Source organism: Antechinus flavipes, chromosome X (genome assembly GCF_016432865.1).
Source record: "Antechinus flavipes isolate AdamAnt ecotype Samford, QLD, Australia chromosome X, AdamAnt_v2, whole genome shotgun sequence".
Classification (NCBI taxonomy): domain Eukaryota; kingdom Metazoa; phylum Chordata; class Mammalia; order Dasyuromorphia; family Dasyuridae; genus Antechinus; species Antechinus flavipes.
The window spans coordinates 58,732,948-58,759,245 of NC_067404.1; the positions used below are offsets into that span (position 1 = coordinate 58,732,948).

Below are 26,298 nucleotides of genomic sequence, written 5' to 3' on the forward strand. Positions count from 1 at the left end.
GGGAAAAGAACAGGCAATATGAATCCTGGGGGGGTTAAAAAGATAGTCATGGGATCATTTTTTAAATGCACAGAAACAGAAGTCCAGAAGGAAACATAAATAAGCAGGACAACTTTGAAAATTACATGATGAATTTATTATGTACCTGAAAACTGTACTGTAATGAGACTCAAAATTTCATAGGTACTCCTTTCTATTGTACTTTCTATATGGAAATGCTCATTTAATTTGTATTAAGTTGTAAATAAAAACTTAATTATAACGACCCAACAATCAGACTGGGTCCAGCATGAATTTGTTACCTAATATGAACTGGGCTGTCACTACAGCAAGGCAATCATTTTATTATTATCTGATGCTTCATCACTTCCCAAGCACTGTTACACGTCTATTCTCAAGCCTCACACACCCTAATAAGGGAGAACCTCTACTCACTTTACTGAGAAAACTAAAGGGAATGAGATTTTTCTTCTCTCCATTTCAAAATCCTTTAAAACAAGTAACAAGGTGCTCCTTTTGCTTGTTCCTCATCATAAGTCTCCTCAAATCTGTCTAGACTGACCCCATATTATCTCATCCACTTTCCTCTTCTTTGGTTCCTTGCCTTTTGTTTACCTATGTCTCCAGCAACCTTATAAACTTCACTTCACATGAGCATCCCTTCAAGCTATCCTGTAGCTCCCTTTCACAACCAAACTCCTATAAAAAGATACTTCTACTCCTCAGATTCATTTATCAACTTTTTGCCATCTGGCTTTTGCCTAAAATCAACTGGAGATGCTTTTAATCATAATTACCACTGTTTTTTTTAACAAAAGCGATGAACTTTTTATCCTTCCTCCTCTTCCTTAAAGTAGTTGCCAACATTCAAAACTGTTGAACATTCCTTCATCTTAAGAGATAATCTCCTCTATGGACTTTGGTGACATTGCTGTTGTCTCTTAGTTCTCCTACCTATCTTCCTGCATTTCAAGTCCCAACTAATATCCCATCTTAAGCAGCCAAGCACACACCACATGAAAAGGTAACTGGGAAATATTTAACAAAATAAATACAACAGACCATAAATAATGTTAACATATTGTTTTCTAAGTCAATATGGTGCTCAGAGATCATTATGAAAGTTTAATGCCCTCTCCATTTTGACTTGAGCTTGACATTGCAGTTCTAGAAAAATACTTTCAAAATTCTAAATCTAATTCTTTTGTTATTAATTTATTTTTCTGTATGTCTTATCTTTCCCATAAGATTAATTAGCTCCTTGAGGGTGAGAATTGTCTTTTGTCTCTTTTTATATCCCCCGTTCTTTGCAAATTTAACATTTGCTGACTGACTGACTGGTCACTCCTTAAAATCATCATCCATATTATGCCTCTTAATTATGGGTATATCCTAAGGTTCTGTCTTTGGCCCTCTTCTCTTCTTCAACTCTAGTTAATCTTATCATCCACCATCCTGTTTAAGCAGATGGCTCCCAGATTTACATACACAGTCTCAACTTCTTGAATGAACTCCAGAACCAACTTAGTCTATTAAACATTTAAAATTATATACACTGAAGACACTTTAAACTTAACGTTTCCAAGTGTACTCATTTTTGCCCCTCTTCAAGCTCTCTCTTTCAAATTTCCCTGTTTCTGTCTAACATTTCCACCCTAATATTGACCTAGATTGAAAAACCTTAAACCTTCTCTTCAATCTCCCTCATAGAATATCTACCAGTTTTCCTTTTCTCAGTTCATAAGGCCACCACTCTGGCTCCAGTTCTCTCCCATCTGACCTATTAAAATACTTTCCTAATTGGTTTGTTTTTGTTATTTCTAACACAGCTTCCACTGTTATTTTCCTAAAATTTAGAATTAACAACGTCACCAACCCATTTCAATAACTCCAATGACTTATTAATTCTAAGCTCAAATACAAATTACTGTGTTTCACCTTTAAAGCCCTTCACAACTATCTGCATTTTTGTTTTTCTTCTCAGGTTATTTATACCTTCTGAATCCAATTCTCCCTGTGCAACAAGAGAACTGTTCGGTTCTGCAAACATATATTGTATCTAGGATATACTGCAACATATCTAACATATATAGGACTGCTTGCCATCTAGGGGAGGGGGTGGAGGGAGGGAGGGGAAAAATCGGAACAGAAACGAGTGCAAGGGATAATGTAAAAAAAATTACCCTGGCATGGATTCTGTCAATATAAAGTAATTATTAAATAAAAATTGAAAAAAAAAAAAAAAAGCCCTTCACACTAGGACTCCAACATATCTTTCAAGTTTTATAAAACATCAATGATATCTGCACACTGCAGGCTAGTCAAATTAGCCACCTGGCTGTTCCTCAGACACAAAACTTTCACCATCAAATCTCTATACCAACCAGAACTCCATACCCTTCCTTCTCACTTTGGCTTCTGAGAATTCCTACTTTCCTTCAATATTCAGCTCAAATACCACTTTTAAATAAAGCCTTTCCTGATTCTGCTGCAGTTAGTGCCAGCCCACTCCAAATCACCATGTAATTATATATGTCAATATATGCTGTATGTCACAATAAAAGATAGACTTCTTGGAGGCAAGAGCTGTGTCTTTTTTTTCCTCCATATTATTAGCATCCAGCATAGTGCAGATGCTTGAAAAATGGAATCTTTAGCTTCCTAAAGTTGTTAATGTCCTTCAAAATAAAAAACAAAGCAAAACAAAAATAAAAACCTACACACAAATATATTTTTACCTCAGGGAATCAAATTTTGCCATTAATATGCACTTCCAGAATTCATTCATTCAACAAGTATTTAGAAAACACTAAGTGGTGTATAAAAGAATTATAAACAACTAATTTGGGGGGATTACTTTGTTATATCTTATCCACGTGTCTATTGCTATTAAAACAACTCAAAACTATTCATACAGACCAGAATAAACAAAATTAGTTTTTTTTTCCTACTTTTTCAGTTACTTCTCTTTCAGTATATTGCTGTTTTTATATTAATTCTGTAGTTTTGGAAAAATGAATACTACTCCAAATTAGTATGTAAAAATTGCCATTTTAAAGAGTGTATTTAAATGACTACAAGAGACAGTGTAATGATTATATAGCTGTAGAGAAGTCTAGCCTTTCAATGATCACTTGCCTACACAATAAGCAAGCTGGATCAGCTATATAGGAAGTGCAAAGAGAACAATGGCTGGAAAGGGAAAAAAGACGTGACAAAACAAAAAGCAAATCTCAACAAGCAAAGATCTTTAAAGAGACCTGACACTTGAATGGGTTATTAACTGCTTTTTTCCCCCTTATTTTTCCTTATTTAATAATTATGACAGTGAGTCAGAAGTTTTTTGAAATTAGAAAAACAGTGATAAGACTAATAAACAGCAGTGATTTATCATTACTATGAAGAAAAAAATGCTTGTCAATAGCAAAACCATATTAATGAAGATTAGAAAAAGACTAATTTCACTGGTGTCATTGTCTCATGTTAAGGTTAACCAAACCTACTCTAACATCTCCAAGAAGTCTCAGATTGCAATCACCAAGAACAGTCTGAAAACTGACTTTTTTCTTTACTTCCTGTGTCTTTCAAAGTCTGGTCCCTATAAAGGGAATAATGAACTCTGATAAATATACTTTCATGTGGAGAAGCAGAAATGTTCCAGAATTAACAAAATTTCGCAGAGTTGGGACCTTGCAACACAACTGTGCAATGTCATGCATTACAAAAGGATTAAGAAATTTAACAGAAAGATGAAAAGCAACATGTTCTGATGGTCTGGGAACTAGCCTGATTTATACTCCACAGTAAACATATGGAATATAATCAAGGCTAAATTTGGAAAAACAGAATATTCAAAGCTATACTTCATATCTCAAGTGATGTGGTAGAATGATGAATTTAAAAATGGGTCAAAATCTTGTGAACAAAAAGCCAAATCATGTAGCAAAAGAACATTTTTTCATAGTAGATTTTTAAAAATTTCAAAAGTTATAAGATTTATTACATGAGGCAAAAAATTTAATTATATTATGCTGTATAAAGTAATCACACCATTAATATGTGCTAGACATTATGCCAGGACTTTGAATAAAATTAATATATATATATAATAGTCCTTGCCCCCAAGGAGCTTACATTCTATGTTCATTTATTTTCAATGCCTGAAATATTTTTTAACAACATACTAATGATAATGAACCAAAGGCTAAATTTTAGTAATGAAATCACAAAACCACAGCTCTGTATCTAAATGACCTAGATAACGTGTACCTTCTACTAACTAGGAGTTAAGTCTCCTCATGCAAAATAATACACAACAATGTACTTGGTAACTTGGCTAACCTGAGTTGTATGATTTCAATTATGAAATGGAAACTTAAGATATTTGAGGTTTGTAATTACAATGCACTTTAGCAAGAGTATTCTTCAGAATGAAAAATTAATGTGAAACTAAGAAAATAGTCCCATTTCTCAATTCATACCCTCATATTATCTATGTATTTATCTTCTCAGAAGAAACATTCTTCTGTAAGCCATTCAGTATTTGTTGAGACCAGAGCATTATAAAAAGGCCATTTACTCTGAACCCTAATGACCTCCAAAATTCAGAAGTGGCAACAGCTTGGAAATGACATCACAGCTGAGAATATGCTTAACAAGAGTATTTTTTTCCCTACATATGCCATCAAATGAATTTGCCCTTACCGTCTCTTCATCTTTACTTTCTCATACCTCCTATCTCCCACCACCTAATCTTCTATTTTTTGAGCTCAATCCTATTCAGTCCACCTAATTACTTTCCATTCTACTCTTATTTCATTATCTCAAATGCATTTCTAATCTTCATCTATCCAACTTACTTTTCTTATGGATTTTTTCCTCATTTTAATCTGCTACTCTTAAAAATACAGAAATGCCTTTTTAAAAGCAGTTAAATCACCTTTGAAGCTCCATAGATATATTCAAATAAACCACGCTCACATTTTTTGTCACTAAGAAATTAATTTAAATATTCACTCAATATTTCTATTTCCTAAGTTTGTTCAATAAACATTACATAAAAAGCACTGTACTGTTACAGGGAAGAAAAAAATATCGTTCCTAACTTTGAGAATTTCTATTTTTTACTCATAAGTACTTCAAAGCTAAGCCTTCAAAGGCTTGCCTTAGATATATCAACTAGAACCATTCACAAACATCATTCAGAAATTCTCATTAACAATCCCTTAAGTCTTCTCATGGCTCTTCGAGACCAAATGTATTCTTTTGTCATTTTGGAACATCCGTTTTCAACTGTTTTGTAGTTGTTTTTTTCCATTTACATTGCTGCAGTCATCGAACATACTGTTTTCTGGTCTCCACTTATTTCAACGGTGCATCAGTTCATGTAAGTCTTTCCATTCTTCTTTATGTTAATCATATTTGTCGTTTCTTATAGGGCAGTAATATTCCATTACATTCATTTACATTTTGCCAAGGTGGGAGGAGGGGGATCCATTAACTGTGGTATACTGCATAATAAAATGTCAATTTTTGTTGTACCTGATCAATTTTGCATTTTTGTCCCCTCTTCTTTTTTTTAAATTTTTTTATTTTTTCATAATGGACGGCTCTCTGGAAAGGGGCGAAAGAGAGATACAAGGGAAATCTAGGTGACATAAAAACAAGATATCAATAAAAGTCCATTAAAAAAATACCTTTTGAATCTTACACATCATAAATCAAAATAGATACATGATCTTAATATTTAAAATGCTATCATTAAAGAAGCACATCCTTCTCTCAGCTTTCATCTTTCAAAGCTAAGACCAGGGAGTACATTCTTAATCAAACAAGAGATAGGGTTTATTACAAAAGATAAAATATACAATTATGATTATATGAATTGGAAAACGTTTACTTAAACAAAATGAACATAACAAGAATAAAATGGGAGTAGTAAACTGTCAAAAAATAATGTTGCAGTAAATATCATTGATAAGAGTCTAATAACCAACACAATAGACAAATAACAAATACAAAAGATCAAAAGCCATTTTCCGATAGATGGGTGGTCAAATGAGATGAGTAAACAGTTCTCAAAAGAATTCCAAAATATTAACAAATACATAAAGCAATGCTCCAAATCAGTAATAATAAAAGAAATAAAAATAAAAGCTGTACTTTTAGCTCAGCTGACAAAATTCAACTTTAGGAGGACTGTGGAAAGAAGCACACAAAAGCATTATTGGCAGAGCTGTGGACTAGGACAACCATTCTGAAAAGCCATTCAAATTATACAATTAAATAGCTAAAATGTTCATAATTTAAAGATTCCACTGCTAGGCAAATTAATAATCACATTAAAAACAGCACTTATATAACATTTTTAGGTTTCCAAAGCACTTTACATATTATCTTATTTTATCCCCACAACAACCCTGTGAGGTAGGTGCTATGTTTATCCTCATTTTAGAGATGAGGAAACTTAAGTTTTAGTTAGAGAGGTTAGAGGTTAACTGACTTTCCCAGGGTCACACAACTGTTAAATATTTGAGGCAAAATTCAAAGTCAGGTCTTACTGACTGTAAATCCAGACCCTTTCTCCACTATACCACCATACTGCCTATATTCCAAGGACATCACTGACAAAAAGAAAGGCTCTGTATACAATACAAATGTTTATAAAAGCATTTTTTGTTGTAGTAAAGATCTGGAAAAAGTATATGCTTATTGACTGGGGAATGGCTTAAAAAAAAAAACTGGTACATTAGTGTAATGGAAAATTACTGTATCCTAAGAAACATAATGAATAAGTATGGGAAGACTTATGAACTGATGAAAACTAAAGCAAAAATCAGGAAAACAATTAATAAAATGACACCAATGTAAATGGAAAAAAATGCTACCCCCTCCACACGCAAAAAAACCCCACAAAAACAAATGAAAGCTTCAAAATAAAAGAACAAGCATAGCCCCAAGGAAAAAATATGAGGAAATACTTAACCCAATCCATGGCAGAAGTAGAGATGTTTAAAGATGTGAAACAATGCATACAATGTCAAATTTCTCAATGTATTCATCACTTTTGATGAATCTTTAGTCTTCCTCTTTTTTCAAAAAATTCTGTTATATGGGAAGGCTTTCTGGGTGAGGATACAAGAGAAAAACTAGATGATGTAGAAAAAGAGATAAATAAAAACTAATCTTTAAAAAGAAAAAAAAGCACATCAAAATAACCCAGGGGTTTAGCTTCACACCCTCTAAATCAGCAGTCTGTGACAAAAAATTGTAAATAGTTGGAGAAGTTGCTGGGGGAGAGGGGGAGCACACTAATCAAAATGTCCAAACACTTTGACCCAGAGATTCCAATTGCTAAGCATTTATTTCAATGGTCAATGACTACAAGGCTCCATGGCTCCATATGCACCAATACATTTATATAGCCCTTTTAGTATTAAGTTAAGAAGAGAAAACAAAACACGTGCCCAATTAACATCAGATTTTTTTTTCCCATTCTTTATTAGCTTTTGTTAGTTTTGCTAAACTTTTTTCTTCCTTTTTATTCCTTGTAAGAGGTGGTTCTCTAGGAGATAGTAGTATCAAGAGAAATAATGGGAAGTTGATAAACTTTCTTTTTATATAACCTATATACAACTGTAAAAGTTTTAATACCATGTTGAAAAACAAATGAATCATTTTTATCCACAGCACCCAAAGATGATGACCAAAAAACTAATATAAAAAAAGAAATATTAAAATTCTTAAAGCTTTTTCTGAGTATAGATTAAGATAGATTTTACGTTCTAAGTTGGGTATTTCTTATTTTTGAACCTATTCCTCCATTTCTTTTAAATTCTCAGGTTCCTTGATTTCTAATTGTATATAATAGATTTTGCATCTCTTTATTTTTCTCTGCTGGGATTTCATTTTCATTTTTTTACTGTAGTACTTTGATTCACCTAATATCCACTTTGCTATGTCTATTTCTTTTATTTATCTTATATGATGGTCTCTAAATACATTGAGTATTTTTGCTTTCTTAGACTTACTTATAATTTCTCTTTCCTAGCATATGATTTATTTTTAAAAGGCTAGCATTTAATCCAAGTATTTTTTAAATTACATTTAGAATTCATCATGAGTCAGCTCAAAATTATTTTAACAATTTGTTCAGTTCTGTGTTTTCCTTTTTATCTTTGTTAGATGGGACTGCCTCTAAGACAGGAACATTCAAATTTCCTAAAATTACTATGTTATTTTCTACATATTTTTGCAATTCAGTTAACTCTTCTTTTAAGAATTTAGCTACTATATCAATTGGTGCATATAAATTTAATATTAGTCCATTGTTTATTGTTCCTTTAAGCTTGGCCATGAAAGGGAGAAAATATATAGGAATAAAATTATGTAGATGATAAGGTCAACTGAAAGTTGAGGGAGACCAGGTACAGGATTACATGATATCTAAAGTCCTGCTCAGTTCTGACAAACTATCACTTAAAATATCAAATAAAAATATAATAGGAAACATCTTTCCTGTTCCTCCTAATTCTTAGTATTCTCACCATACTCAAATTATCTTATAGTTATACTCCTCTGTATATACATCTTATCGCCTAGAGCAGGAATTAAGATCTTTGAAGCCAGTGCCTTTTTTTACTTAATGTTTATTTCCTTGTTCCATTCCTCAAATACATGAAAATTCATAAAAGAAAACAAAAATACAGGCTAAATTACAATGATCTAATAAAAGGGCTATCACAAATAATTTTCTACTTTTTCTAGTAATTTTCTATCTTTTCTAAGATTTTATTTCATCCTCATTTGTCCAAATTACTCAGAGAGCAGAGCCCCAAAGACAAAGACAATTGATGCCAAAATAAAAACTGAGAAAAAAAATCCTGTTCCTCCCATTAAAGAAATAAGATAAAGAGACTTTGGTTCAGTTTTGAATGGGAAGGAACTTAATTCCCTGAAAATTAGGGAAGTAAAGCCACTGGCAAGAGAGGATGCTTGGAGATCCCATTTACCCCTAAGCTCACTGAATTCCTGCTAGATAGAACAAATTAATCAACATTTCTTAGACATCAACTAAGAGCCAGGCAGAGTTTTAGAAATGTTGATACAAAGAGGCAAAAGACAGCCCCTGCCCTCAAGGAGCTTACAGTCTAATGGGAAAGACAACATGCAAATACAAATACACACACACACACACACACACACAGGATAAATAGGAAATAATTAACTGAGGGAATGCACTGGAATCAAGAGGGGTTGTAAGACTTCCTGTAGGATGGAATTTAAAAAAAAAAATTTTTAAATTAAATTTAAAGTTATAGAGGGCAGTAGAGCAAAAAAAAAAAAAAAAAAAAAAAAAAAAAAAAAAAAGAGCATTCCAGGCTTTGACAAGAGCTAGAAAAAAATCTCCAAGGCCAAGAGATATAGTGTTTTATTTGTGGAGCAGCCAGGAGGCCAGTGTCACCTGACTGAAGACTATGTGTTGAGTAGTGAAAGTTGTAAAAAGCCTGACAAGGTAGGAGGGAAATAGAGGTTATAAAGAGTTCTGAATGCCAGAGTATTGTGATTAAGGAAGACACTGAAAGCCCCTAGAGTCTAGGGGTCCTCAAACGTTTTAAATAGGGGGCCAGTTCACTGTCCCTCAGTGTTGGAGGGCATGACTATAGTAAAACAAAAACTTTGTTTTGTGGGCCTTTAAATAAAGAAACTTCATAGCCCTGGGTGAGGGGGATAATTGTCCTCAGCTGCTGCATCTGGCATAGTTTGAGGACCCCTGCCCTAGAGTTTACTGAGAAGAGTAATGACATGATCAGATGTGCACTTTAGGGGAAAAAAATTTTCAGCAAACAATTAAATTTCATTTCTGAAATGCTAGACATAGATAATAAAAAATTTTTTAACAGGTAACATTTATATTGTGCTTTACATTTGGTAATTCACTTAATCCCACAAATGTGTGAAGTACATCTATTATTCCCATTTTTGAAATACTTCCAATTAGTCTTTCTCACATCAAAGATGAAACTTTGGGAGGACAGGGACTATCTTGTGAGGGACATATAAGTTAAGGTCCAAACAGCTTGAGATTTAAGGAAAGGAAAATAATTTTTAAATTCAAAGAAGGCTTTAAGAGATGGCACATAAATGGGCCTTGAGAATTTCAACAAATGGGAATTTTAAAAAATAAGAAAGAATTGGAGAAGAGATTGGTAGAATAAAAAAGCCATATTAAGAATTTAGATTATTAAAATGTACTCCCTAGATAGCTAGGGAGAAGGCCCCTGATTTTGTTCTCTTCTAATTTTTTAATGGTTATATTTTACATTTTTAATATTTAAGTAGAAATTTCAAATAACACTAGGTTGAATTCAATGGTTTCCACTTGTTCTTTATCTTAACTATTACACTTATCTATTTTTGAGCCAGGGTCAAATGGCTTTGATGGTTACTACAAGAATGATTTTAACTATTGTTCTTTAAGAAATGACGAACAGAAAAAAATAAGTAAAAATTTAAATTTTATTTTTAAATTGCAGGATGTTCAGAAAAACTTGCAAAGGTTCCTCCCCCCAGCTCATAAAAAATGAAATGTACTATGTACAAAGTAACAGCAATGTTGTGGGATTATCCGCTGTAAATGATTTTGCTATCCTCAGCAATACAATAACTTAGGGTGGACTTGATTTTTCTTTAAAACAAATTTTTTTTTTGGGGGGGGGAGGGAAGATTTGTTTTCTTCCTTAACAAGACGTTTATTGAAATGTTTTGCATATGTGCCTTCTCAATAGGAAGGGGGAATCTGTAACTCTAAAGATTTAAAAACAAATTTAACTGGAATTAAAATGTAACTGGAAAAATAAAATTATATATAAATAAAATGAAACAGACAAAGGAAAAAAATAACGATTTGACTTTTCAGATTCTTTCACTTTTTCTCATTTCCTTTGTCTAGACCTCTGGTTCCTCTGAATGCATTTTGCTACTATTCTATTTAATGTGATAATTCAGGATTACACTAAATCTGTAATTTGTTTTTTTATTTTGGTATCACTATGAGAAATGACTCATTTGAAGGATTCAGAAAAGCCAAGACACATTAACTTATAAAGTAAGCATAGAATATACACAACTGCAACAATGCAAAGAGATTTTTTTTTTTCTTCTTTCACATTCTTTATTTTAAGAGATAGTTCTCTGGGAGGAGAAAAGGGAAGCTATATGGGGGAAAATGCAGGCAATGTAAAATAGCATATCAATAAAAATTTCTATTTTAAAAAATGACTCCAAGATTCAAGTCTATGTAACTCAACTACACCAGAGTACACTACTCAAAAGTATAGTAGTTATTAATGGTTTAATATCAGTTTAGCATCAAGTGCATTAGAGTGCTTGGTACTTTGCTATTTAATAATTTTATCAAAATTATAGATAAGCTCCAATACAGTATAAGGATCAAGAAAGAATTTGTAGGACTACCACAGGCTCAACTTGAAACTGATGGGAAAATGTTAAGTTTTAAAATTAGATTAAAAAATCAACTTTAAGTACAGAATGGGGAGAAATTTGATTAGATAGTTTATATGGAAAAGATCTGAGGGTTTTAGCAGACTGACAGATTAAGAGTCAGTATAACATAGCACTCTAAAAAGCTAATGGGAAGACATGTACTGTGTGAGGTACAGCTAGGAATAAGGAATTTTGAATCCCACTGAACTCCACCCTGGTCAGACTACACCAAGAGTAATTTGTTCGGCATTGTATAGTACGTTTTATGAAGGATATTTATAAGATGAAGAACCGCCAGGAGAACAATCAAGAACAAAAACTAAAGTCCCTGAAATATGAACAGGGTGGGGTTAAAGGAACTGTGGATGTTTAGCTTGGAGAAGACTTAGGGGCAAGCTATATGATTTGTTCAAGTATCAAAAGAGAGCTAACACATGGAAAGATTATTAGATTTCTCCAGATTGGCTCCAGAGGGGAGAGCCAAGAGAAAAGAGTAAAGCAAAGTGGAAAATTTAGGCTTAATGTCAGAAAAAAATTCCTTAGATTTAAAACTTGGCTCTTTTCAACAATGAGGTGATTCAAGGCAATTCCAATAGACTTGTGATGGAAAGAGCCATCCGCATCCAAAGAGAGAACTAAAGAGACTGAATGTGGATTACTGCATCGTTTTTTCACTTTTTTTTTCTTTTGATCTGATTTTTCTTGAGCAGCATGATAAATGTGGATATACTTAGGAGAATTATACATGTTTAACTTATAATGGATTACTTGCTGTCCTGAGAAGGGAGGGAGTAGGGAGGGAAGGAAAAAAATTTGGAACACAAGGTTTTGCAGGGGAAAATGTTGAAAACTATCTTTGCCTATACTTTGGAAAATAAAAATCTATTATATTTTCTAAAAAGATTTAAAATGATGCATAAATAAAATAAACTGCCTCAGGAGATGACATAGTCTACCTCACACTTCTCCAAGAAGAGACTGAAGGTCCACTTGTTGGATGTTATCATAGTGGAGCTTCTTTTCTGGTCTGGATTAGGCTACATAAGTACCTTCCAATTCTGAAATTCTTCTTGATCCTATGTGTTAGGAGAATGAAAGTCCTACCAATAGAAACAGGAATGTTAGAAGACAGGCTTGAGGGAGATGTTGAAATTAGTTTACCAGGAATAGCTTATCAACTTTTCACTGTGATATTGAGGAGAAAACATAGAGTTCTGGCAATCATCTTTTATGTCCCCTTTCTAGTCTCATGTCTCTTGTGTGATTTTCTTCCTTATCTTACTAGTCAGGGATTATTCCATGATACTTTAGTCTGCATTTTGGCATTTAAGCATTTTTTTATATCTCTATGTGATAGCTTCCCAGTGATACTCTAAAAGTTCTTCAAGAAAAAGGATCACGTTCCATATGTCCTAGGATCTCCAACACCTCCAACACCAATCACTGCCTTATATATGAAAAGTCATTCAATAACTGCTGGTGACCACGTGAAGTGGGTCTTCTCAGCATGGGCAGTTAAAAAAAAAAAAAAAAAGACAAATCTCAAGTTCATTAGTATTTTCAAGCATTTTGCTTTCTCTAGTACCTGCAAATTCATTAACTTTCGCAGTTTTAAAACTAATGCAAACAAGATTAGAAGGGAAGCAACAAACTGGGAAAACATTTTTACAGTTAAAGGTTCTGATAAAGGCCTCATTTCCAAAATTTATAGAGAATTGACTCTAATTTATAAGAAATCAAGCCATTCTCCAATTGATAAATGGTCAAAGGATATGAACAGACAATTTTCAGATGATGAAATTGAAACTATTTCCACTCATATGAAAGTGTGTTCCAAATCACTACTGATCAGAGAAATGCAAATTAAGACAACTCTGAGGTACCACTACACACCTGTCAGATTGGCTAAGATGACAGGAAAAAATAATGATGAATGTTGGAGGCGATGCGGGAAAACTGGCACATTAATGCATTGTTGTATTGTGAACGAATCCAACCATTCTGGACAGCAATCTGGAATTTTGCCCCAAAAGTTATCAAACTGTGCATACTCTTTGATCCAGCAGGGTTACTACTGGATTTATATCCCAAAGAGATACTAAAGAAGGGAAAGGGACCTGCAGGTGCCAAAATGTTTGTGGCAGTCCTTTTTGAAGTGGCTAGAAACTGGAAAATGAATGGATGCCCATCAACTGGAGAATGGTTGGGTAAATCGTGGTATATGAATGTTACGAAACCAGCAGGATGAATACAGAGAGGCTTGGAAAGACTTACATGAACTGATGCTGAGTGATATGAGCAGAACCAGGAGATCATTATACATGACAACAACAATACTTTATGAAGATGTATTCTGATGGAAGTGGATGTCTTCGACAAAGAGAAGATCTAATTCAGTTCCAATTGATCAATGATGGACAGAATCGGCTAAACCCAGAGAAGGAACACTGGGAAATGAGTGTAAACTGTTTTCATTTTTGTTTTTCTTCCCGGGTTATTTTTACTTTCCAAATCCAATTCTTCCTGTGCAACAAGAGAACTGTTTCAGTTCTGCATGCGTATATTGGATCTAGGATATACTATAACATATTTAACATGTATAAGACTGCCTGCCTTCTAGGGGAGGGGGTGGAGGGAGGAAAGGGAAAAGTCAGAACAGAAGTGAGTGCAAGAGATAATGTTGCAAAAAATGACCCATGCAAATGTACTGTCAATAAAAAGTTATAATTTAAAAAAAAGTTTTTCTGTTTTGTCTTCAAAATCGATACATTTTGCTCAAAAAGGAAGCAATCCAGATCTGAGTTTGGTTATGTTAAAGGTCTAGTAAACATAGAATATAGAACAAATTTCAATTTTCCACTGAGTCATTTGAAGTTCTGGTTATTCCTTAGACAAAAGTTCTTTGAAGTATAAGGGGGAGAGGCAGTAATAAGACAAGAATACAAGCATTCCCATCCAGAGTAAATATCTGAGGTCTTCCTTCTGTGATTTAAAAAAACCCAGCAACCGACCTCTCAATTTATGTTAGACAACTGGGTTAATAGTAGTAATAATTTTTTGGCCCAATTTGTGCTTTTATCTGAATAGGGAGATCCTGATAAGGAAAACCCCTCCATTAGCATAAATTGAGGTACTGTTCTGTAATCTTTAGATTTAGCAAGTTGCTAAGTCAATAGTGATTTGGAATACTCTTTCATGAGTGGAAATAGTTTCAATTTCATCATCTGAAAATTGTCTGTTCATATCCTTTGACTATTTATCAATTGGAGAATGGCTTGATTTCTTATACTGCATAGGGTAATTCAGCCAGAGACTAGAATTGAACCCAGGTCTTAATTGAGGATGAATCACTAATCATGTCATATTACTTCTCACTCTTATTACCAATCAACAAGCATTTATTAAGAAATGTTTACAAGCCCCTAAAATTGCTTTAGAGAATTTTTAAAAATTGGCTCGATACATACCAAAGTATTTTTCCAGTTTTCAAAACAAAACCAATTTTCCAGTTTTTAAACACCGTTTTTAACAATGCAATTTTAAACTATTCATGTAAAAAAATTTAGTGAATAAATGGTACCTTTCTAAGAAAAAAGTAACTACTTTTATGTAGTTAATCTTCATAAAATCTAAAATTGTGTTTTTATGTTTATTATATCTTTTGTTTTTAGTTAAAAAAAAAGGAAAAAATTAAAAGTAAATCATTGCAGCATTAAGAGGGTGATGGTGGGACAGAAAGAAAAGGCAATGAGAAAGATAAAGCTAAACAAAATTTTAAAAAGCAAAGAGTCCCTGTCCTCAAGGAGCTTACTTTCAATAAAATTAAATGAGATTAATCTGGAGTATCCTTTCAGGACCGTCATAATTCTATGAATACTGCTTGAATTAAGTAAAATTTAACCAGTTTGGGAAATTGTCAGGTAGAACTAAGCTGTATTACTATTACTAGAAAAAAAAACTTTGCAGGCATCCAAGTATTTATTTTTTTAAGCAAAAAGACAATGAACTGCATTTCCATCAGAAAAGCTACAGTACAAACCAATATGAAAAAATCACATTCAAAGGAGTAGTCTAAAATTCATGTCTTCATTCTAAGTAATTTCTTTCTCATTCTGTTGAATTTCAAAAGCCAAATGGAATCAGCTCAAAGTCAACTCACCACTTCAGAGGTACCAAAAATAGAGGATCCAGGGTGGATATTCAACAATCACAGTTGTTCAAAATAATTGAGCTAAATTCTGCAAAATCTGCAAACAATAAAGCAGCACTGCCGGAAGTCCTTCTGGAGAGAACTTAAAATAAATCAAGCCTCATTCACAAGGGCACATGTTGTGCTGGAGCAAGGTCATCACATCCAAAAAGTTAACAATAAAAACGGTTTTGCCCATGAGTTGGGACAAAAAATACTTAGCTGGCTTCTAAGTATTCTTTATTCTGAAGCTGAGCTAGCACTCTATCAGTAGTCAATAAACAGTAACAAATGTAAAAGAAGTTTGTGTGATAAATACTAAGGAAAATGTTCTCAAAAGGGATTTCCATCTACCAATCTGAAGACGGAAAATCATGGATGGACCATTGAGATGATAATCCACACACTTCCCAGAGTCCAGAGGGTAGGCTATACATAACTACGTATTATTATCATTATTATAGCTACTTTAACTATTGCTTAGTAGAGTAAATCAAACCTTGAAGACTGGTCCAAAGGAAAAGAAGACAGTCTCAAAGAGGTGGCTTGCAGCCACAAATCAGACAAATATCCCAGTTCTCCTCACACACACCCCAGTGTGATAGTCTACATATTGGTTTTCTTCAATATTCATCATCATTAGTGTCATTTTCAATTGTAAAGAATATAAAATGCACTCAGAATATGAAACAGTCATACACATATATTGAGCTATACATTAAAAATCTCAGTTAAGATATTATTTTTCATTTCCAATAATTATTTGGAACCTAAATCATGCTAGATTAAACTAGCAACAAAAATGACTTTATAATTTCCTAGTCAGAGTTTATATTTAAAAAATACTACTTATGCATCTTTCTCCCTGCCTGCATCCCCCCCACCCCCCCATTCTGGAAGTCAGAAAACATTTCCCCGCTTCTTTAAAAAAAATAAAAAGCCCTTCTTAAAAAGCTGATGGTCAATCATATTAAGTTTACTAATATGAGAGATCACCAATAGATTATAATGAAAATCCAAGGGCATGAGTGTCCCCTAACATTAACCTATGTAATAAGTGCTTTCCCAGGCCAATTGCCAGTTTCTATTTAAGTATTTTCTGTTCATTTTATTATCACAATGTTCTAAACGTAATTAATAAATGCGATTAGCCTCTCATTAAAAAGTCATTAGAATAGACAACCAAGTGTCTGTCAACCATTACCTTTAGCAGGTGTTTCTCAAGATAGTCCCACAATATATGTGTGGTTGTATCAAACCTTGCTTAAGCTCAACTTTTAAATAGTCATCGATTACAACAGATTAGAATTAACAGGTTTTTATAAAGTCTTCCACCAACAAAATATTTATAATTTCAATTAATCTTAAAAGAATACAGTCAACTTAAAAGTATGCCTTTTGTGGCCAAAAATCTTAATAAACAAATTAGTGTCGTCTAAAATGAAAAAAAAAAAAAAACCCTTTCAGAGACCAGCCCAAGGTCACTTAGGAAGTAAATAAAGCTGGGATTAGAACCCAGGAATTCTGATACCCAATTGCAGAGTTCTTTCCATTGTGCCAAACTACTAAATATTCAAAGATACAATCTGTGAATTAGCTAAACCATTCACTTCTCCCTCAATTGGGATACTTACTTATGCATCATTTGAGCATAAAGGAGGAAAACAAAGGAGAATAAGCACCAGTCAAATGTGGTACTAGTTAGTATCCCAGTTAAGAAAAAAAAAATGTTAATTCTTCACTTAAAATGTAAATTATTGTATTAATAAAATTATCCAAGCCATTTCCGCCAAAATCTAGAGCTTACCATAAATCTAAGAACATTTGGTGTTCTAAAATTAGTCAACTAAAAAGCCCCACTGGATCTCTCCTTACTATGCTTTAAGGTTTAAAATTATTTTTAAAATGTGACAAGAGTTCTTTACCTCTACTTAAAATAACCACTTGTTTCTGCACACTTTAAGGTTTATAAAGTCATTTCCCCCACAACAACCCAGTGAGGTAGACAGTACCAACATTATTGTCCATATTTTACACATTTAGAAACTTCAAATCATATTGGTCTTGCCCATCCGGGGTTTTACTCAGCAACTCCCATTACCATACTTTTCATATTAAAACAGCATTGCCTGTAGTCAATTCAACAAATACTTAATCATAAGCTATAGAGAAGGAAATAAGAAGGGACTGCATTCCAGAAATGCAGACCTTCTATACAAAGGCACAGAGGCAGAAGATGTAATAGAGAACTAACAGGTTTCCATGAAGGGGAATCATGAAATAAGATTGGAAATATAGGTGGAAGCCATATTGTGGAGGGCTTTAAATACCAGCCAGAGCAGCTTGAATTTTATCCTAGAGGCAGCAGGAAGCCACAGAAGATGTTTTGAGTAGAGGACTGCTTCTAGTTCTTGTCCAGTAAATGAACACACCTTATATTTTCATTCGGGAAAGTATACTTCAAACTCTTGAGTACAAATGGTCTCTAGGCACAAAAGGCATAGGACATGACAGTGAGCCAAAGAATCATGAACCTATAACAATTGGCAGCAATACATCACCAAAAATTGTTACTTCTGTTAAGACTCACCGGCTGAAAGGACACTGCAAACACCCACAGGATTGTAATAAAAACTGGCTCTGAGATTAAGTGAACCTTATGTTTAAATTCTAGAAAACAGGTGTTAACTGGCTAGCAAAAGAGATGGCCCAAGAAAAGGGGCTTGCTTACTTAGGTTTTAGAGCAGCCATTATGGCACTTGTTCCTCAATTTTCTGCAAAAACTGGAATCCACATTTACCTGTAAGGCACATAACATGCATGTGAGCATAAGCGGTGCCCAATAACCAAACAAGTTTTACTTAACCATTATTATACACTTAGTACCGAATTATAACATCTTGTCTGTGTTTATGAATATTAAGACAAATTCAAAGAAATGCCCGCCCTCCCCACTCCACCCTTCATCCAAGCCCACATATAAACTCTCGCCAAGTCTTAGCATTCTCTTCAGAACGTGAAAAAAGCCGAATAATACTCTATTATTAAAGGCCCATTAAAATTTTTAAAAAGCTTCCTTTTCAGTTATACCTTCTAGCTAATTTTTTAAAAACTAACACTAACTTCAAATATAAATTTAGAAAACGTACCACTTCTGGGCGCGGGGAGGGGTGGAGTTAATGGGGGGGAGGGGCACGCTATCGCCTCAACAACTTTATAGATTTAGCAAATATGAGCTAAAGGTCCCAATCACAGCTCCCAAACTATTTAAAGGGATGAGGGGGAAAAAAACCATCGATACTAAGCATTACCCAGAAAACTGGACATAATTTTTCGTCAACGCGAGCCCACTTTGGTTCAACTTTTTGAACTGCGGGCCAATGGTCAGCGGCATAGGGGAAAAGCCCCAACTTCTCCACAATGGTAAACACGAGCGAGTAAAAGGAGGCTGCTAGCCCACAGATTTTTTCCCCTCCTACAATGAAACCTGCCCCGACCTGAGGAAAATAACAGTTCGGGAGTTAGGGCGAGGGAATTGGGGCTGCCGATGAGGTAGAGGGAATGAGTAAACATCGGGGAATGGGTAAACATCGGAGAATGGCCTCCCTTTCCCAAACACCGGAGCGTGGGTTTGACCAAAATTCCCCAACTAAAACCTTCTGGCTGTCCCCCGGGAATAAAAGTCTAAGCAAACATCACCTTGCTCGAATCTGGACAACCCGGGGGTCGCTTTCAATATCTCGGCCAGGATAGAGCCGCCGCGAGCAGAAGAAGCCCGCAGAGCGGCTGCCCTCGCCTTGGGGGCTGAGGAGAGAGCGCGGCGCCTGCGAGGCCCCAGCTCAGCTCCAGTCCGGAAGTGCTCGGCTCTGCGCACGTTCCGGGGGCTTTGCCCCTAGCGCGCCTGAGCACCACTACACTTAAGCGCCGATTTTCTCTCACTTCAAGCTCCGCATCCCACAGGCAGTGCAGGGGCCAGACCACTAACCGCACCCCCCCACACACACACACACCACCCCGCCCCCGGAACTAGTTTCCTCCTCCCCCTTTCCCTCCCTCCCTCCTCCCCCTCCTCCAACGAACGCTAGCCCTCCCCCCTTTTTTCGCTCCCCCCCTCCCCCCCGCGCGCCCGCCAGCCTCTCACCCTTCCCGGCCCGCGCCCGCCCCCGCCCCCGATCCCGCCAAGACGCCCTGGGCGCTTCACGCCGAGGCCCGCAGGGCCCGGGCGGTTTTCTACCTCAGGGACTCAATGGTCATGTCTCCCCTTTGCCGCGCCGGCTTATGCGACCGCAGGGCGCCGCTCTTACTCCCGGCCGGACCCGGGAGAGGCTCCAAAGGCGCAGGACTGCTTGTGGTCGTCGTCGTCGTCGTCACCGTCCCCGCCGCGGTCGCCGCCCCGCCTCCCGCCCCACAGCTCAGAGGCCGCTGCAGGAGCCGCGGAAACAAAGCGCCGCCGCCGCCGCCGCCGCCGCCATTTTGTTGGGCCGAGGCTCGGGCAGGAGAATTGGCGCGTCCTCCCTCTTCGCCCTCTTCCGTCACCCATTGGCTAGCGCCTTGCCCGGGATAGGTTCCTATTGGCTCTCACAATTCACCATCTTTTGGGGCCTGTTGCTAGGGCTGGCCATGTCATTGGGTTGCCCCACCCATTTTCCAAGGGATCCTAGGCAGTCCACAGTGGCCTGAAAGTAGTAATGACGTGTCTTCGTTTCATCCTTACGGTCCATTGCCGTCCCCTCCCTTTACTGTGTGATGTGTTTAGGCCAGCAACATTCTTTCCCCTATAGCATTCAATCAGCCCAAGGCCCGAGGTGTGTGATGCCAAGGGGAGGACACACAAAGACAAATGGGGTAGGCAGGGTCTACGTCCACCAAAAACTTAACATCTAGACGAGAAGATGGCACATGCCTGCGAATAAATGTAATGCGAAATGATGACTCCATCAGGGGATTGGGGGGAGCGGGAACTAGAAAGGGAGGCGAAAGCTCTTCTGTATCTGAGAGGAGGGGGAGGGGTGGCCGAGAAGTCGTTACTCTAACTATGGCGACAGTAAGGTGGGCTAGTCACAGGATGGGAAAGGGAATTAACCAGGGGATGGGTTGCAAGCAATGCAGTTTTCCTGGAGAGTGTGGAGGGAGAAAAAGGGAGGAAATTACTGAAAAAGCATATTAGAGCCAAATTGGGTAGAAGCCCAAACGCCAAGATAACATTAGACTTCTCAGCCAATTAAGGAACCATAGGTCTTTCAGCACTGGCATGAAGGAATGGGGGTTGTGCATTAGGCAGAGGAATTCGGCAGGATTGCATACTTCGAATTGGAAGAAGTAGAAAATGGAGGCTGGAAGACATTTTAGGAGCTTATTTATAATCCCGTGGAGCCATAAGGCGGGGCTTAACTAGGAAGTGGAAATGGGAAGGAAGGGATGGACCCAGAACATATTACAGGGGTAAAATTGACAGGATTTAGATTAGAATAGTTATGGGGGAGAAGGGAGAAAATGGAGGATTCAAAGAATTTTTAAAATAGGCGATAGCTGAGATTTATAAATGCATTTTAAAGTTTTACAAAGCACATTTCAGCCATTATCTTATTTGAGTCTCCAGTAAGCCCTGGAAATTGGCAGACTGAAATGAGAGTTGGTACTACAGCTATTATTATCCCCATTTTACAGAGAAGTTAAGTGCCTGCCCATGGATCAAAAGATCTCAAGCATCTCAGTCAAGTACATCTTGTGTTATTGTACAGGGCAAGGATGAGTTTAGGGACTTGAAGAGAGTGGCTATTTGAAGCAGCTGCTGTGGGGAATATGATAGAGAGGCAACTTGAAATGAATTACAAGATTGTTGAATGGCAGTGAGAGCTCGTATGAGGTTAAGTAGCAGGAATTTCTAGTGGACTCAATCAGTACAGTTTTGGCTCTCTCCACAACAGCACTTCAGACAAAGAGCATAGAATCTGAGGCTGAAAATCTCGTAGGACAGGTCGTTAGAAAAATCTTTTGCATAGATATTAAAGCCTGTGAAAATGAATCGATCAGCATCTGGCAAGCACCTACTATGTTCCAGGCATTGTAATAAGTCTAGGGATACAAAGAAGGTCAACAACAACAAAAAAAGTTCTTGCTCTCAACAGAGTATAATGGAGAGAAATAATATACAAAGACAATGTTCTGTCATTAAAGGGAATTTGGAAAAGCTTCTCATAGAAGGAGGGATTCTTGTGACTTGAAGGAAGCCAAAGAAGGGAGAAAGCAGAGATAAAGAGGGAGAGAATTCCAGAGAAATGGAGCCAGTATAAATATCTAGTCAGGAGATAAGAGTGTTTTGTTCAAGGAACAACAAGAAGGCCAGTGTCACTGGCTTATAGTACATGGCAAGGAGTACAGTGTAAGACTCAAGAAGGTCGGAGTAGAGGGTGATTTATAAAGGTCTTTGAACACCAGAGCATTTTATATTTAATTCTGCAGATTATAGGAAGGCTTTGGGATTTATTGGGGGAGGGGGTGTATGATATAATCAGATCTATGCTTTAGATAGATTTATTTGACAGCTGAGTGGAGGATGGATGGGACTGGAGAGAGACTTGTGCCAAGGAGACTAATGATCTAGGCATAATGTGTCCCATTGTTGGCAGTAGCAAAGGAGAGAAGGGATCACATATGAGACATGTTGTCAGGATATAATTGATAGGACTTTGCAACAAATTGGATAAGGGAAGTGAGGAATTAGGAATAACATAACATCTAGATTATAAGCCTAGGTGATTGGAAAAATGATGGTGCCTAGACAGTTAAGAGAGGAGGCTTTGTGGGGGAAAATAATGAGTTTTGGATATGTTGAGTATAAGATGTCTATTGGATTTCTGGATCAAGATATCTAAGAAGCAAGTCTAGACATTAGGGCCAGATAAGCAGATGTGAGAATCAGCAACGGAGAGGTCACTGAATCCATGGGAGCTGATGAGATCACCAAGTAAAATAGTATAGCGATCAGGGCAGAGCAGAGTTGGTGAGAGAGCACAGCATAGCCCCAGCCTTTGCTAGTGCTCTTCAGGACTCTTCAAGCAGCAAGTTGCTTCAGTGCTTCTGACTTTGAGGAAGAAAATGGACAAAGTCAAGTTTACTTCAACCCTGATGAAGAAATAAACTCTGGAAAGAAAAGTAAGCGATCTCTATCATGTTCCTATCTCCAGCTTATTATCACTTGGGGGAACTTCCCCTTTATTGAGATCCATGACTCTTTTTTCCTTGAATTAAGTTATCTCTTTTCCAGTGACAGTTCCTTCATTCTGCATTGTCTGGTATAAATCCTCCTTCCTATGCCTTCTCTGATTTCTATATTGCTATTAATTTGGAGAAGTGAGTTTTCTTTGGCATTAGTTATTCATTGTAGAATTGGTATTAGATGGGAAAGGGATCAAGGCTTGGTTATCAAGCTCAGGGTCCTCCTTGCCCCCCAATAAAAATGAGACAAAGTGATCAGAATTCAGAATATCTGACTTGCAGCTGAAATCTTTTATATGTGTTGAATATATTCCATATTAGAATCTGAACTCTTTGAGAACTGGGACTGTCTTTTTGGTTTGTATTCCTAGAGATTAACATGAAGTTTTGCAGGTAGTAACTGCTTAATAAGTGCTTCACTCATTCATACAAAGACCAAGAAAAGAAATAAGCCCTGTGCATATGTGGATAAACACTAATTAAATACATTTATATTTGATGATCTATCTTGTCTTGTAGACAAGTTAGAGCAGTAGAAGCTGCTAACAAGTGACCAACAAATAACAATATCGCACAGTTTCTTTAATTTCTGACTTAAAATTGCACATGTTTAACATATAATGAATTACTTGCCATCTAGGGAAGGAGGATGGGTGAAAAGGAGGGAGAAAAAATATTTGGAATGCAGGGTTTTGCAAAGGTAAATGTTGAAAACTGCATATTTTGAAAATAAAAAGCTTTAAAATTTTTCTGACAAGATAATTTCATAGTGAAATTACTTAATAGAATCACAAAAGTTCAGTTGTAATTCAGATGAAAGTAAATCTTTTCAAAAATATATAATTCATCCAACCATTCTGGAGAGCCATCTGGAATTATGCCCAAAAAGTTATCAAATTGTGCATACCCTTTGACCCAGCAGTGTTTCTATTAGGCTTATATTCCAAAGAAATACTAAAGAAGGGAAAGGGACCTGTATGTGCCAAAATGTTTGTAGCAGCCCTATTTGTAGTGGCTAGAAACTGGAAAATGAATGGATGCCCATCAATTGGAGAATGGCTGGGTAAATTGTGGTATATGAATGTTATGGAATATTATTGTTCTGTAAGAAATGACCAGCAGGATGAATACAGAGAGGACTGGCGAGACTTACATGAACTGATGCTGAGTGAAATAAGCAGAACCAGGAGATCATTATACACTTCGACAACGATATTGTATGAGGACATATTTTGATGGAAGTGGATTTCTTTGACAAAGAGACCTGAGTTTCAATTGATAAATGACGGACAGAAGCAGCTACACCCAAAGAAAGAACACTGGGAAACAGATGCGAACTATTTGCATTCTTGTTTTTCTTCCCAGGTTATTTATACCTTCTGAATCCAATTCTCCCTGTGCAACAAGAGAACTGTTCGGTTCTGCAAACATATATTGTATCTAGGATATACTGCAACATATCCAACATATATAGGACTGCTTGCCATCTAGGGGAGGGGGTGGAGGGAGGGAGGGGAAAAATCGGAACAGAAATGAGTGCAAGGGATAATGTTGTAAAAAAAATTACCCTGATATGGATTCTGTCAATATAAAGTAATTATTAAATAAAAATTTAAAAATATATATATATATAATTCAGATGAGAAAATGAATTAAATATGGCTTTTAAAAAAAAGAAGTTAGATTAAACCTGATCATATCCCCTAGACTAATAATATTTAAGGGAGGAGATAGATAAAATTCTAGTTCTGTTTCCCCTCTTTCTGAGGAGATCAGAGTGGCCACCAGTTCCCACTTCTTGCTTTCTCCTCGGACAGGAATTAAAGTCTCCTTTAGAGGAGGTTGGAGTGGAGAGGGAGAAGATGTTACAGGTGTCTCTTCCACCTCCTTATGAGCCAGCCATACAACATCAGCCCTCCTCACAGGTAAGTCCTTCTCTATATTTCCTTAAGAAACTGGTTCTTGCTGCTCCAATTACCTTTGTGGTCATCTTTGATATTGCTCTACCTCTGGACCATCCTTTCAAAGGACTATATAGAAAAATAGAGATATTTTCTGTCAAATTATACCATTTAAGTAAGTGAATGTTGTAACCAACTTTCCCAAATGTACCAGATCACAAGCACACACAACTGCATTCCTTTTGCTTATTCTAAAATATCTTTTGTCTCTCTATACACATCTGTACTTTGAAGGAAAATACTCTGATTAAGGATGATCCCTTAAGGATAGGGAGATTAAGATAAGGATAGAGATTACTTTTCCTGCTCAGCCCTAGTAGACTACTGGCTCTAGTAGCCCCACCACTGCTATTGGTGAGTTCCTCCCCAGAACCTCCATTTGAGGAGGCATTAACACCAACTATACTTAGTTCGAACCTGGCTCTGCTCTTAACTCTTCAGACTGCTTCATCTTCCCACCTTCAGTTCCCTTCTGCTATTATCTTACGCCATTAGAAAGGCAAGCTATTTTTTTTTAGCATTGGAATTAATTGATCTTTAAATGTTTGATAGAATTCAGATGTAAATCCATCTGGTCCTGGGGATTTTTTCTTAGGGAGTTGATTGATAGTTTGTTCTATTTCTTTTTCTGAGATGGGACTGTTTAGGATATTTACTTCCTCCTCTGTTAGTTTAGACAAGCTATATTTTTGGAGGTATTCTTCTATTTCATTTAAGTTGTCGAATTTATTGGCGTAAAGTTGGGCAAAGTAGCTCCTAATTATTGCTCTAATTTCCTCTTCGTTAGTGGTGAGTTCTCCCTTTTCATTTTTAAGACTAACAATTTGATTTTCCTCTTTCCTCTTTTTAATCAGATTTAATAAGGGTTTGTCTATTTTGTTGGTTTTTTCATAGAACCAACTCTTAGTTTTATTAATTAATTCAATAGTTTTTTTACTTTCAATTTTATTGATCTCTCCTTTTATTTTTAGAATTTCAAGTTTAGTGTTTGACTGGGGGTTTTTAATTTGTTCCTTTTCTAGCATTTTTAGTTGCAAGCCCAGTTCATTGATCTTCTCTTTCTCTATTTTATACAAATAGGCCTCTAGAGATATGAGATTTCCCCTTATTACCGCTTTGGCTGCATCCCATACATTTTGGTATGATGTCTCATTATTATCGTTTTCTTGGATGAAGTTATTAATTATGTCTATAATTTGCTGTTTCACCCAATCATTCTTTAGTATGAGATTATTTAGTTTCCAATTATTTTTTGGTCTACTTTCCCCTGGCTTTTTATTGAATGTAATTTTCAATGCATCGTGGTCTGAAAAGGATGCATTCACTATTTCTGCCTTACTGCATTTGAGTTTGAGGTTTTTATGTCCTAATATATGGTCAATTTTTGTATAAGTTCCATGAACTGCTGAAAAGAAGGTGTATTCC

At 36.1% G+C, this 26,298-nt stretch overlaps 1 protein-coding gene and 1 long non-coding RNA gene across 10 annotated transcripts in view; both read right to left on the reverse strand.

The window, feature by feature from the left end:
- The window catches only part of ATRX (ATRX chromatin remodeler), a 183,759-nt gene extending 163,565 nt beyond the window's left edge, over positions 1-20,194 (reverse strand). For 8 of the 9 annotated variants that reach the window (XM_051968397.1, XM_051968401.1, XM_051968396.1 and 5 more), the window contains exons 1-2: positions 19,929-20,074; positions 18,426-18,494 (exon numbers count right to left, since the gene is read on the reverse strand). In XM_051968397.1, the coding sequence (XP_051824357.1) occupies positions 18,426-18,445 (20 nt within the window). In that variant the 5' untranslated portion in view covers positions 18,446-18,494; positions 19,929-20,074. Of the gene's footprint in view, positions 1-18,425; positions 18,495-19,928 lie in introns of all 9 variants that reach the window. The other variant, XM_051968398.1, reaches the window with a different exon arrangement.
- LOC127542647 (uncharacterized) lies at positions 114-16,533 on the reverse strand. The gene is made up of 2 exons (XR_007948770.1): positions 13,780-16,533; positions 114-5,647 (listed from the first exon to the last, which is right to left on the reverse strand). It is a non-coding gene; the product is annotated as an uncharacterized LOC127542647 (long non-coding RNA).
- Positions 20,195-26,298: the final 6,104 nt, after the last annotated feature.